The sequence below is a fragment of the Balaenoptera physalus genome, assembly GCF_965194825.1.
Source record: "Balaenoptera physalus genome assembly, chromosome: 9".
Taxonomy (NCBI): domain Eukaryota; kingdom Metazoa; phylum Chordata; class Mammalia; order Artiodactyla; family Balaenopteridae; genus Balaenoptera; species Balaenoptera physalus.
This window is the reverse complement of record NC_138888.1, coordinates 11930283-11943672: the sequence shown is the minus strand read 5'-3', so window position 1 is coordinate 11943672 and position 13390 is coordinate 11930283. Positions and strand designations below refer to the sequence as shown.

At 37.4% G+C, this 13390-nt stretch overlaps 1 protein-coding gene and 1 long non-coding RNA gene across 2 annotated transcripts in view; both read right to left on the bottom strand.

Annotated features, from left to right (window-relative positions):
• Window positions 1–13390, bottom strand: part of LOC309667022 — a 398987-nt gene that overhangs the window by 180987 nt on the left and 204610 nt on the right. The gene's annotated exons all lie outside the window — the stretch shown is intronic.
• TFB1M (transcription factor B1, mitochondrial) overlaps window positions 1–13390 on the bottom strand; it is a 64879-nt gene that overhangs the window by 19800 nt on the left and 31689 nt on the right. The window contains 1 exon segment of the mRNA XM_082474868.1: window positions 10951–11070. Coding sequence (XP_082330994.1) covers window positions 10951–11070 — 120 coding nt within the window.

Genomic DNA, 13390 nt, shown 5'->3' with positions numbered 1-13390 from the left:
AATTTGTGCTCCAGAGCTCCCCTTCAGACGTTATGCTGGGACCCCTGGGGGACCAGGCTGAAGCTAAGTTTCCAAGTGAAACAATTTCCTCGCTTAGCATTTTTCCCCCCTGCCTTGGCCTGCTTCCCTCACTCCTTCTCTTCAGAGTCTCCTCAATACATCACTTATCCAAAAATCCTTACCCCAATCTCTGCTTCTAGGAAGCCAGACCAAATACAAAAGAATATTAGTTAAGCAGAAAAATATTAGTCTTCTGACCTTATGTCCAAAGGATTTTCAAATACAGGGCAACAGACAGCAGAAGTAACAGCCTCAATATCAGATTCAAAAGACACAAAAGCATGAAAGATGGCTGTTTCTTATGTGGACCCACCCATTTACTAAGCTTATTTCACCAGAGGTCGAGGCCTCAATAGCTGGGGGCAAGCGTAGCTGAAAGCTTCTAAAATGCTGTTCTCAAAGGTCATGCGTGGATGCCCCAAAGTGCTGACCTTTTCTTTATGTCACAGGTGTAGCATCATTAATTCGTCGAAGATTGTATTGACACAACTTATGCTTTAAATCTCTACCATGTTTGGGAGTTACTTGCTCCATGTGCCATACTTCTAAATAGACAAAACTATATATAAATTATATGTATGTCTTAAAAGTTATAATCCACATTATTATATCAGGATAACAACTTAGTCCATAAATATTTGTTTATAATCATAACAGTAAGATATACCTTTCACTGACTGCCTCCCTGTGTGAGATACTCCTGTTAGGCACTGTATATTGACTATTTCTATTCCTCACCAACAATCCTTCAAGGGTGGCATTATTGCCCCAACTTGATGTATTAAAACTCAGCTTATTAACATGACCAAGTTCTCATAACTAGGAGCGCTGGAATTCCAGTAGGTCCAGCTGACTTCAAAGTACTTCTAGTTCTTCCACTACTGTGTACTGCCTCTGTTGTATCAATCAGAAGAGCCTGTTGCAATTCTCAGATTGTATCTAAGTGACTTTTCTACTAGGTTGGGGTACAGGACAGTGGTGCGGGAAGGATGTTAAATCACCAGACCCATGACCACAATTTATAAAAGAAAAAAGATGACAGAGAATTGTGAGGGACTAGCTAATGGCTCAGGATTTCTCACACTTGAGTACGGTTGTCCCTCAGCATCCGTGGGGGACTGGTTCCAGGAACCCCCCAGATACCAAAATCAGAGGACACTCAAGTCCCTTATATAATGTGGCATAGCATTTGCACAGAACCTACACACATCCTCCTGTATACTTTCAATCACCTCTAGATTACTTATAATACCTAATACATGTAAATGGTATGTAAATAAATAGTTGTCCTATATTTGGCAAATTCAAGTTTTGCTTTTTGGAACATCCTGGAATTTATTTTTCTTGACTATTTTTAATCTGGGTGTTGGCTGAATCCACCAATGTGGAACCCGTGGATACGGAGGGCCGACTGTAATGTGCAGACTAGTTGAAATAAAAATTACTGTGGAACCCCAGAAATATATGAGTTCTCAGGGGTCTTCAGATGCCAGCTTGAGAAACTTCAGAAACAAGTCTTACGTTCTCATGGAAGCATTTTTCAACTGTGAATTTGCACTGCAAAAGAGACATTTTGTTTTCTAATTGGTAAAATAATTTTATGATCTCAACAGTGAAATTAAAATACAAAATTTAAAAAATTCTAACTTAAAAATCCATATACTACAAACTCTAGTAGTTTAAGAAACATTAGAGTAGACCAGTTAGTCTAATTCTAAGAACCTAAGAGGCTGTGTTTTCTGTAAATAGAAAAGAATTTGGGATTCAAACTTTGGGGACTGGGCTAGAGAAGTTAATGAGAGGGAAGAATTTGGCAAGAACTGAGCTCAACTACTTACAGCAGGGTGTAGTTGTAATAGCTCCACAGCAGTGACAGTTCTGCCATTAAAGCTTGATTAAGTTAGTTAAAGACTGATAATTAGAAGGGTTAACCGATTCTCACAGGAAAAATCTTAAGATGGTTATAAATAAGCCCTTCTTGTTAATATCACACAGGAAATTCTCCATATCTATTCTTAAGAGTTTTGGTTGAGAATAAGCACTGAATTTTAGTAATTTTTTTCTGAGCATATTTTACCTGTGTTACGTTTATGACTTTCTCTTCTTGCGTTTAAAAGGGTTTAGCCAGAGGGACACCGTGTACTGTTATTTTTATCATCTCTGTACAAACTCTTCCCCTTTCTTACTTAAAAAAATGAATTTTTAAAAATTTGCTCAATGTAACTATCAGTCAAATATTTTCTGGCTTTCCTCAGAGCATTCCTGATTTGCCCTAATATGGTAAAACTACTTCAGAGCAGCAGCATATTCTTTTACAACTAAAATTTAATCATTTGATTTATTGTTTTCCTTTATCATAATACATTCTCTCTCCTCTTTGAAAACTGCTTTCCTAGATTAAAAATAAATCCTCTACATGTAGTATTTACAACATGATGAAAAGCACATACAGAAAATTGCTATGAGTATGTTTAATTTGCCAAAAAGCAAACATCCTCAATAAAAAGAGAATCAAAGACATAGCTAGCTTTTTAACAAATAGTTTCATAAGACCTTAATCCTGGAGGAAAAGTACTTTAACTATATGTGGATCTTATCCCTAAATCAAAGATAAAGTTGACAACAACCTCTAAACACCATCAATTACTCTCAACTAGGTAACTAAAACAAAGAGTTAGAAACTTTCCACTAAAAATATTCTAATATCTACCCTGAGAAACCCTTGGTAAAATTCAGATGTCTAAAGATTCTGGGTTACAGCAATCACCATAACTTTAAAAGCCTAAAAGTCAAGACAGTGGTTTCTGGTATAACTGGCTCCTATACTATTGAAAACGTTATATACACATATACATGCACTACGAGAAGAGAGAAGGCTACACGGTGACTTGGTTTTCTTCATTACAATGGCCACCTATTCGAGGATAAAAAGTCCCTGAGAGCACCACTGTGTGAAATCTGATCATGATCTGTGTCTCCAGTCATTAAGTTCTGTCTAGGATCTAATAGGCTCTATTATTTTGGAAGAAGTCATTTATAATACCTGAAAGCTTGAGATGCTGAAGGGAGGTAATACTGACCTTGATTTAGAAAAAGCTGAAAATTAAGTCTGTTATAAAAGTGGAGGATGGACTGAATTCCTAAAGTCACCCGAAAGCATGGCTAACTGTGGTCGACAACATGGCAGAGGACGTGGAAGGTGGCAGCAAAGGCCATGGAGATGCCTCAGACCACGGTTCAATTTGTACAAACAGGTCAAACACTATTGGTCAGGGGCTCCATTCTAAATCTATAACTTACGTCTATACCTAAGTCTAAAAACCACATAATTTTTTCACGGTATCTACTTATATTAGCGAATGTCAAATAATGTAAGGGAAACTTTGCAAGACTTTAGAGTTGAGAGTTTCAGCAAGAAGAAATCTGTTCCTCACTAGCTGTGCACTCCCTGAAGGCAGATGTCTGACTGGGCTCCCACTCCTGTCACCACCCCCTCTCTGCCTAGCTAGGGCTTTTCATGCGGCTGGGGCTCAGTATATCTTCAATGAAGAAATAAGTAAGTTTTTATAGCACGCGTCCTGTAGTAACTCACCCAGCAGTGCTTCTGCTAAACTAGACTGTCAAAACAAGGTCTCTCAAAAAAGTGGGGGAAAAATCATGATAAATATAAAATGCTCGGATCTTTAAAGTGACATCAGCATCCTGGCAGCACGAGTTGTCTCTTTTTCTTTCCCCTTTTAAATACAATTCATCATTCATAACCGAACAGAAAAAGGTGCCTCTGCACATTACACCGGACCAACCAGGAGATTTCCACCCACCTGTGCTTCAGAAAGTAGACAGACGGGACCGGGAAGGGGGCTGTGGACCCCAGGAAGGCAGTGAGCCTGCCCCACACGCAGCACCTTGATGGGGGTGGGGCGGGGGGAAGTGAAACTGGTGACTGAAAACCGCAGCAGACGCTCAGGGAGACAGAGAACTTGCGGAGGTCCAGCCAGACACAGGGAGAGCCAGGCACGCCACCGGAGCAGGATAAAGACAAGCTTGGAGGTGAGAAGGAGGAACTAAGGAGTGAGTCCCCCTCCCTCCCTAGAGCAACACAGCAACGTGCTGGGCTTTCACCAGAACAGTGGTGACTTCCCTCACACAGGAGGTGGAAAGAGAAAGGGGTGAGTAACCGACCTCCTGGCTGCACAGATCGCAACTAGATGGACCTGCTTCTCTCCGGCAGCACCTGGATTTCTAAGGAGGGACCTCCATGACTGGGACGAGGGAGAGGAAAGGGAAAGAGGCAGACAGGAATAACAGAGTGCATGGAAGGTGCTGTTCTCTGCTGTCTGCCTTGGGATTTCAGCAAGGGGTAGGACCCCCACTCGAGGACCTGGGCTATGAGCACTCAGAGCCTCAGGTGCTAAGCCCAAACCTTCCGCCGCTCTGCCGCCAACTTTTTCTACCGAACTTTTTTTTACACCCCCTTCAGAGTGCAGACCCAAAGCCAGATCAGGTCAAGAGAAACCAAAAACTTGAGCTATAGCGCCACCTCCTGGAAAACAAAAGAAGAGTTTCTATTTGCCAGTCTTTTTTAATGAAAGTAAAACTAAGTGTGCTACTTCAAATGAGATGGCAGAGGCACAATTCATCAAACACGATGAAAAACTGGTAATACGGTATTCACAAAAAGAAAATGATAATTCTCCAGTAACTAAACTCAAAGGCACAGGATATTGTAATCTAACTTACAAAGAATTCAAAATAGCTGTTATGATGAAATTCAATGAGCTACAAGTAAACTCAGAAAGGCAATTCGATGAACTCAGGAATAAAATGAGTAAACAGAAGGAGTTCTTTACCAGAGAGATTGAAATTTTAAAAAAGAACCAAATTCTGGAGCTGAAGAATTCAATGAATGATATGAAAAATACATTAGAGAGCTTAAGAAATAGGGCAGATCAGACTGAAGAAAGAATTAGCAACTTGGAAGACAGGAATTTAGAAATGACTCAGGAGTGAGAACTAAGATTTTTAAGAAGTGAAGAAAGCCTAGGAGAGCTATCAGATATGATGAGAAAAACAAATATAAGAATAATCGGTCTTCCTAAAGGAGAAGAGAGAAGAGAATGTATTTAGAGAAATAATTGCTGAGAACTTCTCAAACCTGGGGAAAGAATTAAGCATACATGTCTAAGAAGCTATCACCTCAATGCAAAAAGACCTTACCCAAGATACATTATAATGAAACTGTCAAAAATCAATGATAGAGAAAGAATCTTAAAGGCGGTCAGGGGAGAAAAAAAAAGAAAGTAACCTACAAAGGAACTGCCACTAGGCTATCAGATTTCTCAGCAGAAACACTACAGGCCAGGAGAGAATGGAATGACATACTCAAAGTGCTGAAAGATAAAAACTGCCAGCCAAGAATACTTTATCCAGCAAAGTTATCCTTCAAGTATAATGAACAAATAAAGGCTTTCCCAGACAAACAAAAACTGAGGGAGTTCACCACTAGACCTGCCTTGCAAGAAATGCTGAAAGGAATTCTTTAAGCTAAAATAAAAGGACACTAATAATGACATAAAAGCAACTGAAAGTACACAATACTCTTGCAAAGGTGAAAAACAGTCAGAATTAGAAAACTTTATATTAGAATGGTGTGTTAACCACAATTATAGCATAAAGGCTTAAGGAAAAGAATATTAAGGATAAATATAGCTATTACAATTTCTCAGTGAATTCACAGCATAAGAAGTGAGATATCAAAGATAGAAAAGAGGAAGAGTGAAAGGGTGGAAACTTTATAGACAAAGATAAGGTGCTATCAGCATAAAAAGAAGTGTTTTGTTTCTGAGATGTTTTACGTAAGCCACATGGCAATAACAAAGCCAAACTCTAGAGTAGAGTCATGAAAGATAAAAAAGGGAAGACTGAGCAAATGACCACGGAAACCCACCACATTAGAAAGGTAGACAGAAACAGAGAGGCAAAAGGAACAATGGTGATACAAAACAACCAGAAGGCAAATGGTAAGATGGCAGCAGTAAATCCTTGTATGTCAATAATCACTCTAAATATAAATGGACTGAATTCACCAATCAAAGGGTACACAATGACTGCATGGATTAAAAAAACAAAACCCAACTGTATGCTGCCTACAGGAAGCTCATTTCGGCTCTAAAGACACACATAGGCTCAAAGTGAAGGAATGGAAGTGGAAACCAAAAGAAAGTGGGTAGAGCCACACTTGTATCACACACAATAGACTTCAAGCCAAAAAATGACAACAAGAGACAAACAAGGTTGTTATGTAATGATAAAAGGGTCAATACATCTTGAAGATATTGATATAATAATTGTAAATATATATACACTCAATATTGGAGCACTGAAATATATTAAGCAAATACAGTAAGTCCCCTACATACAAACCTTCAAGTTGCGAACTTTCAAAGATGCGAACGTGCCCCTGTATGCCAGCTGTTGTGTTGTACTACTGTACTTTTCAAGGCACTGTACTGTAAGATTAAAAGTATTTTTTAAAATTTTTTGTGGGTTTTTTTTAATGTATTATTTGTGTGAAAAGTATTATAAACCTATTACAGTACAGTACTATAGAGCTGATTGTGTTAGTTGGGTACCTAGGTTTTGTTGGACTTAGGAAAAATTGGACTTACGAACACACTCTCAGAATGGAACTCATTCGTATGTAGGGGACTTACTGTACTAACATATCCAAAGGGAGAAATAGACAACAATGCAATAATATGCCACTGTCAGCAATGGACAGATCATCCAGACAGAAAATCAACAAGGAAATGGTGGAAACCATACTGTAGAACAAATGGACTTAAACATATGAAGAACATTCCACACAACAGTAGCAAAATACACATTCTTCTGGCGTGCACATGGAACATTTTCAAGTATAGATCATATGATAGGGCATGAAACAAATCTCAGAAAATTAAAGAAGATGAAAATCACACCAACTATCTTTTCTGACCACAATGGTATAAAACTAGAAATCAGCAAGCAGAAAGCTGGAAAATCTAAAAATATGTGGAAACTAAACACATTTCTGAACAACCAATGGGTCAAAGAAGAAATCAAAAGAGAAATAAAAAATTATCTCAAATAACAAATGAAAATACAACATATTAAAACCTATGGAATGCAGCAAAAGCAGTTCTGAGAAGTTTACAGCAATAAATGCATATATTAAGAAATTAGAAAGATCTCAAATAACCTAACTTTATACCTCGAGGAATTAGAAAAAGAACAAAGTTAGCAGAAGAAAGGAAATAATAAAGATCAGAGTGGAAATAAATGAAATGAAGCCCAGAAAAACAATAGAAAGAATCAACAAAACCAAAAGCTGGTTCTTTGAAAAGATTAAAAAATTGACAAACCTTTAGCCAGACTAAGATAAAAAGAGAAGACTCAAATAAATAAAATTAGAAACGAAAAAGGAGACATTACAACTGAGACTACAGAAATACATAGAACCATACAAGACTATTATGAAAAACTACATGCCAACAAATTAGACAACCTAGAGGAAATGGATAAGTTCTTAGAAACACACAACCTATCAAGACTGAATCAGGAAGAAACAGAAAATCTGAACAGACCAATAGTGAGCAAAGAGGTTGAATCAGTAATCAAAACCCTCCCAAAACAGAAAACCCCAGGACCAGATGGCTTCACTTGAAAATTCTACCATTCAAAGAAGAATTAACACCAATCCTTCTCAAACTCTTCCAAAAACAGAGGAGGAGGGAATACTTCCAAACTCATTCTATGAGGCCAGCATTACTTTGAAACCAAAGCCAGATAAGGCTATACCACAAGGAAACTATAGACCAATACCCCTAATGAATACTGATGCAAAAATTCTCAACAAAATATTAGTAAGCCAAATTCAAGAACACATAAAAAGGATCACGCACCATGACCAAGTGGGATTTATCCCTGAGATGTAAGGATGGTTCAACATACACAAATCAATAAATGTAATACATCACACTAATAAAATGAAAGATAAAAATCACATGATCACCTTACTAGATGCAGAAAAAGCATCTGACAATTACAACATCTTTTCCTGATGAAAACATTCAGTAGATTGGGTATAGAAGGAACATAGTTCCACATAATAAAGACCACAAACAACAAATAACATTTGTTGTAAATATATATACACTCAACATTAGCACAGCTAACATTATACTCAGTGGAGAAAACCTGAAAGCTTTTCCTCTAAGATTAGGAACAAGACAAGGATGCCCACTATCACCACTCTTATTTATTTAACAGAGTATTGGAAGTCCTAGCTAGAGTGATTAGACAAGACAAAGAAAAGGCATCCAAATCGGGAAAGAGGGAGTAAAACTGTCACTATTTGCAGATGATATGATTTTGTACATAGAAAATCCCAAAGACTCAACCAAAAAACTCTTGGAAGTAATCAACAATTTCAGTAAAGTTGCAAGACACAAAAATCAACATACAGAAATCAACTGCATTTCTATATACTAAGGATGAAACATCTGAAAAGAAATAAAACTATCCATTCACAATAGCATCAAAAACAATAAAATACTTAGGAATAAATTTAACCAAGGAAGTGAAAGATCTGTACAGTGAAAACTACAAGACTTTGCTGAAAGATATCAAAGAAAACACAAATGGAAAGACATCTTATATTCATGGATTTGAAGAATTAATATTATTACAATGTCCATCCTACCCAAAGCCATCTATAGATTCAATGCAATCCCCATGAAAATACCAATGGCATTCTTTACAGAAATAGAAAAAAGAATTCTAAAATTTGTATGGAACCACAGATGTCCCTGAATAGCCAAAGCAATACTGAGGAAAAAAACAAAGCTGGAGGTATCACACTTTCTGAGATATCATACTTCCCGATTACAAACTATATGACAAAGCTGAAGTAAAAACAAAACAGAACAAAACAAAAACCAGTATGTTACTGGCACAAAAACAGACACATAGACCAATGAACAGGATAGAGAGCCCAGAATTAAACCCTTGCTTATATGATCTGCTAATATTTGACAATGGAGCCAAGAGCACCCAATGGGGAAAGGATAGTTTCTTCAATGAATGGTGTTGGGAAAACCGGATAAACACATGCAGTGAAATTGGACTCCTTTCTAGGATCAAACACTTAAACACATGACCTGACACTACACAACTCCCAGAAAAAAAAAGTAGGAAATAAACTGCTCCACTTGGTCCTGGCAATTATTTTTTTTTGGATATAACAACAAAAGCACAAAGAACAAAAGCAAAAATCAACAAAAGGGACCACAAACTTAAGAGCTTCTGCATAGAAAAAGTAACAATTCACAAAATGAAAAGACAAACTACAGAATGAGAAAAAACTTTTACAAATCATATATTGGATAAGGAGTTAATACCCAAAATATAAAAAGAACTCCTACTACTCAATAACAACAACAAAACCCCAAATAATCTGATTAAAAGATGGGCAGAAAAACTAAATAGACTTTTTTCCAAAGAAGATAACCCAATGGCCAACAGGTACATGAAAAAATGCTGGACATCACTAATCATCAGGGAAATACTAATGAAAACCACAATGAGATATCACCTCACACCTGTTAGAATGGCTATCAAGAAGATAAGAGGTAAGTGCTGGTGAGGATGTAGAGAAAAGGGAACCCTTGTGCACTGCTGGTGGGAATGTAAGTTGGTGCAGCCACTACGGAAAATGGTATGGAGTTTCCCCACAAAATTAAAAACAGATCTACCAGATCTACCATATGATCCAGCAATTCAACTTCTGGGTATTTATCTGAAGAAAATGAAAACACTAACTCAAAAAGATACATGTACCTCTGTATTCAATGCAGCATTATTTACAATAGCCAAATATGGAAACTAACCTAAATGTCCATCAATAGATGAATGGATAAAGAAAATGTGGTGTATATTTTATATACATATATTATGGAATATTATTCAGTCATAAGAAAGGAGGACACCCTGACAACACAACAATTTGTGACAACAGAGATGGACCTTGAGCACATTATGCTAAGTGAGATAAGTCAGACAGAAAGACAAGTACTGTATGTTATCACTTGCATGTGGAATTTTAAAAAGCCAGACTTGTGAAATGGTGGTTACCCGGGGAGGGGGGGACAGGAAGCTGTTTAAAGGTACAAACTTACAATGAGTCGTAAATAAACCCTAGAGATATAATGCACAGTACAGTTAATATAAACAATATTGTATTATAATCAAACTTGCTAAGAGACTAGAACTTAATTACTTCAACTACGAAAAAGAAAGGATAATTATGTAATAAGATAGAGGTGCCAATTATTGCTACAATGGCAACTATATTACAATATATAAATGTACCAAGTTAACATGTTGTATACCTTAAATTATACAATGTTAAATATCAAATATATTTCAATAAAAATAAACAGATAAATAATGTTTGATGTAACTTTAGTTAGAAGTCTCCAACAGAAATCACAAAGAAATACTGATTTCTTTTTTTGAGTATTGGGTGACCATATAACTCATCTTAAATACTGGGATACTTTTAAGGGTAATAGGGGATAATAATAATAATGATAATAGCACCACCAGGGCAACATGGATAAACCTAGACATTTGGTCATACTATAGAAGGAAAAGAAAAATTAGAATAAGAACTATTCATACTGTGATGTTTATGGTTCTCATTTAGGAGAGGTAAAGAAAAAGGTATGGTACGGTTTGCATATAAGATCAGATTCTAGAGATAATTTCCTATGACATATCCTCACAGGAGCAAAGATTACAATTAACATCCTAATTCTGGTATACTAAAACAAACAAAAAGAAACTCACCTCTGGTTTGGGGATGAAAGCCTGACCTGGAATTGTAAAGATGTGCTGAACATCGCAGAGGTACTGGGCCATGATGGAAAGGCGACTACGCTGCTTGCTTCCTGTACTGGCTGTAAGTCTCTGCACAAGGACACAAAGGAATTTTAGCAAGTAATTCATTCATTATCTATGAACACTAGGTAGATTTTTTGAGATAAATTTTAAAAGCATAGGCTATCTGACATGATACAAAGCCAACATGGAGACTATTTTCCTCCAGTACTAACTGAGGTACATCTAAGAAGCGTGAATTATATCATATACACTGCACTCAAAAAAATCATATAAGAAAACTTCCCTACCACGGCTGTTGGGATTTTCAAACCACTGTTATATTACGAAGATACTGTATGAAACAAGTAATCAATAAATATTGATAAATGAAAAAATTAGCAAGAATAATGAAGAACTAAAGGTGCTTTAATTTTATGAACTACCCCAATATCTGAATGAAAGTTTTCAGTGGTGTGCTTTTCTTTATTTAAATGTAATAAAACCTTGAATATTCAGAACTGTTGAAGAATTGGCTGTTTTTGACAACTAATTTTTATAAAAAACTAGGAATTTATTCTCTTAAGCACCCAAACATTTTTATTTTAAAATTAGGTATATTCAAATTAACTCATCAATACAATTTCAACCAATAACCCAAAAGGATTTTTAAAAAGAACTTTAAATTCCATATAAATTTTATATGAAAAAGCAAAGGGCCAAGACAGCCAGGATACTCCTGAAGAACACCAGTAACAGGGGGAACAGGGGGTAGGGGCTGCTGTGTGGAGATGAGGTGGGGGTGATTCATCTTGCCAGATATCAAAATTAAGGCAGTATGGTATTGCTACAGGTACAAACAGACCAATGGAACAAAAACCTTAGAAAGAGACCCAAGTACATGTGGACATTTGAACTGTGATAGATGTGAGGTAGCAGCTGCCAGTGGGAAAAGGAAGGATCCTTCAGCGATACTGGCATAAACAGGAATCTACAAGGAGGACAATGGAGGTCCATATCTCACATCACAACCAAAAATGAATTCCAAGTGAATTAACAGTAAGTGAAAAATTTTTAATTTTTATAAGTAAATATCTATCACTCCCATGGTAAGGAAGAATTTCTTAATAATGAAAAAGCAGGCCGCCTCCCGACCAAGGCCACCGCAGGAGGCGCCGGTGCTGGGTTCTGAGCAACAGTCCGCCCGCGGAGTCGCTCAAGGCAAGAAGACCCAGAGCCAGCAAGACTGAAAAAAAAAGCAAAGGAGCCATGTGGATGAAAGGCTCTTGGTGCTCCAGCCAAGCATCAGGGCTGTGCCTCTGAGGTGGGAGAGCCAACTTCAGGACACTGGTCCACAAGAGACCTCCCAGCTCCACGTAATACCAAACGGCGAAAATCTCTCAGAGATCTCCAGCTCAACATCAAGACCCAGCTTCACTCAACGACCAGCAAGCTACAGTGCTGGACACCCTATGCCAAACAACTAGCAAGACAGGAACACAGCTCCATCCATTAGCAGAGAGGCTGCCTCAAATCATAATAAGGCCACAGACACCCCAAAACACACCATCAGACGTGGACGTGCCCACCAGAAAGAGAAGATCCAACCTCATCCACCAGAACACAAGCACTAGTTCCCTCCACCAGGAAGCCTACACAACCCACTGAACCAACCTTAGCCACTGGAGACAGATACCAAAAACAACAGGAACTACGAACCTGCAGCCTGTGAAAAGGAGACCCCAAACACAGTAAGATAAGCAAAATGAGAAGACAGAAAAACACACAGCAGATGAAGGAGCAGGGTCAAAACACACCAGACCTAACAAATGAAGAGGAAATAGGCAGTCTACCTGAAAAAGAATTCAGAATAATGATAGTAAAGATGATCCAAAATCTTGGAAATAGAATAGACAAAATGCAAGAAACATTTAACAAGGACGGAGAAGAACTAAAGAGGAACCAAGCAACGATGAAAAACACAATAAATGAAATTTAAAATACTCTAGACGGGATCAATAGCAGAATAACTGAGGCAGAAGAACGGATAAGTGACCTGGAAGATAAAATGGTGAAAATAACTACTGCAGAGCAGAATAAAGAAAAAAGAATGAAAAGAACTGAAGACAGTCTCAGAGACCTCTCAGACAACATTAAACACACCAACATTCGAATTATAGGGGTCCCAGAAAGAGAAAAAGAAAGGGACTGAGAAAATATTTGAAGAGATTATAGTTGAAAACTTCGCTAATATGGGAAAGGAAATAGTTAATCAAGTCCTGGAAGCACAGAGAGTCCCATACAGGATAAACCCAAGGAGAAACACGCCAAGACACATATTAATCAAACTATCAAAAATTAAAAATAAAGAAAACATATTAAAAGCAGCAAAGGGGCTTCCCTGGTGGCG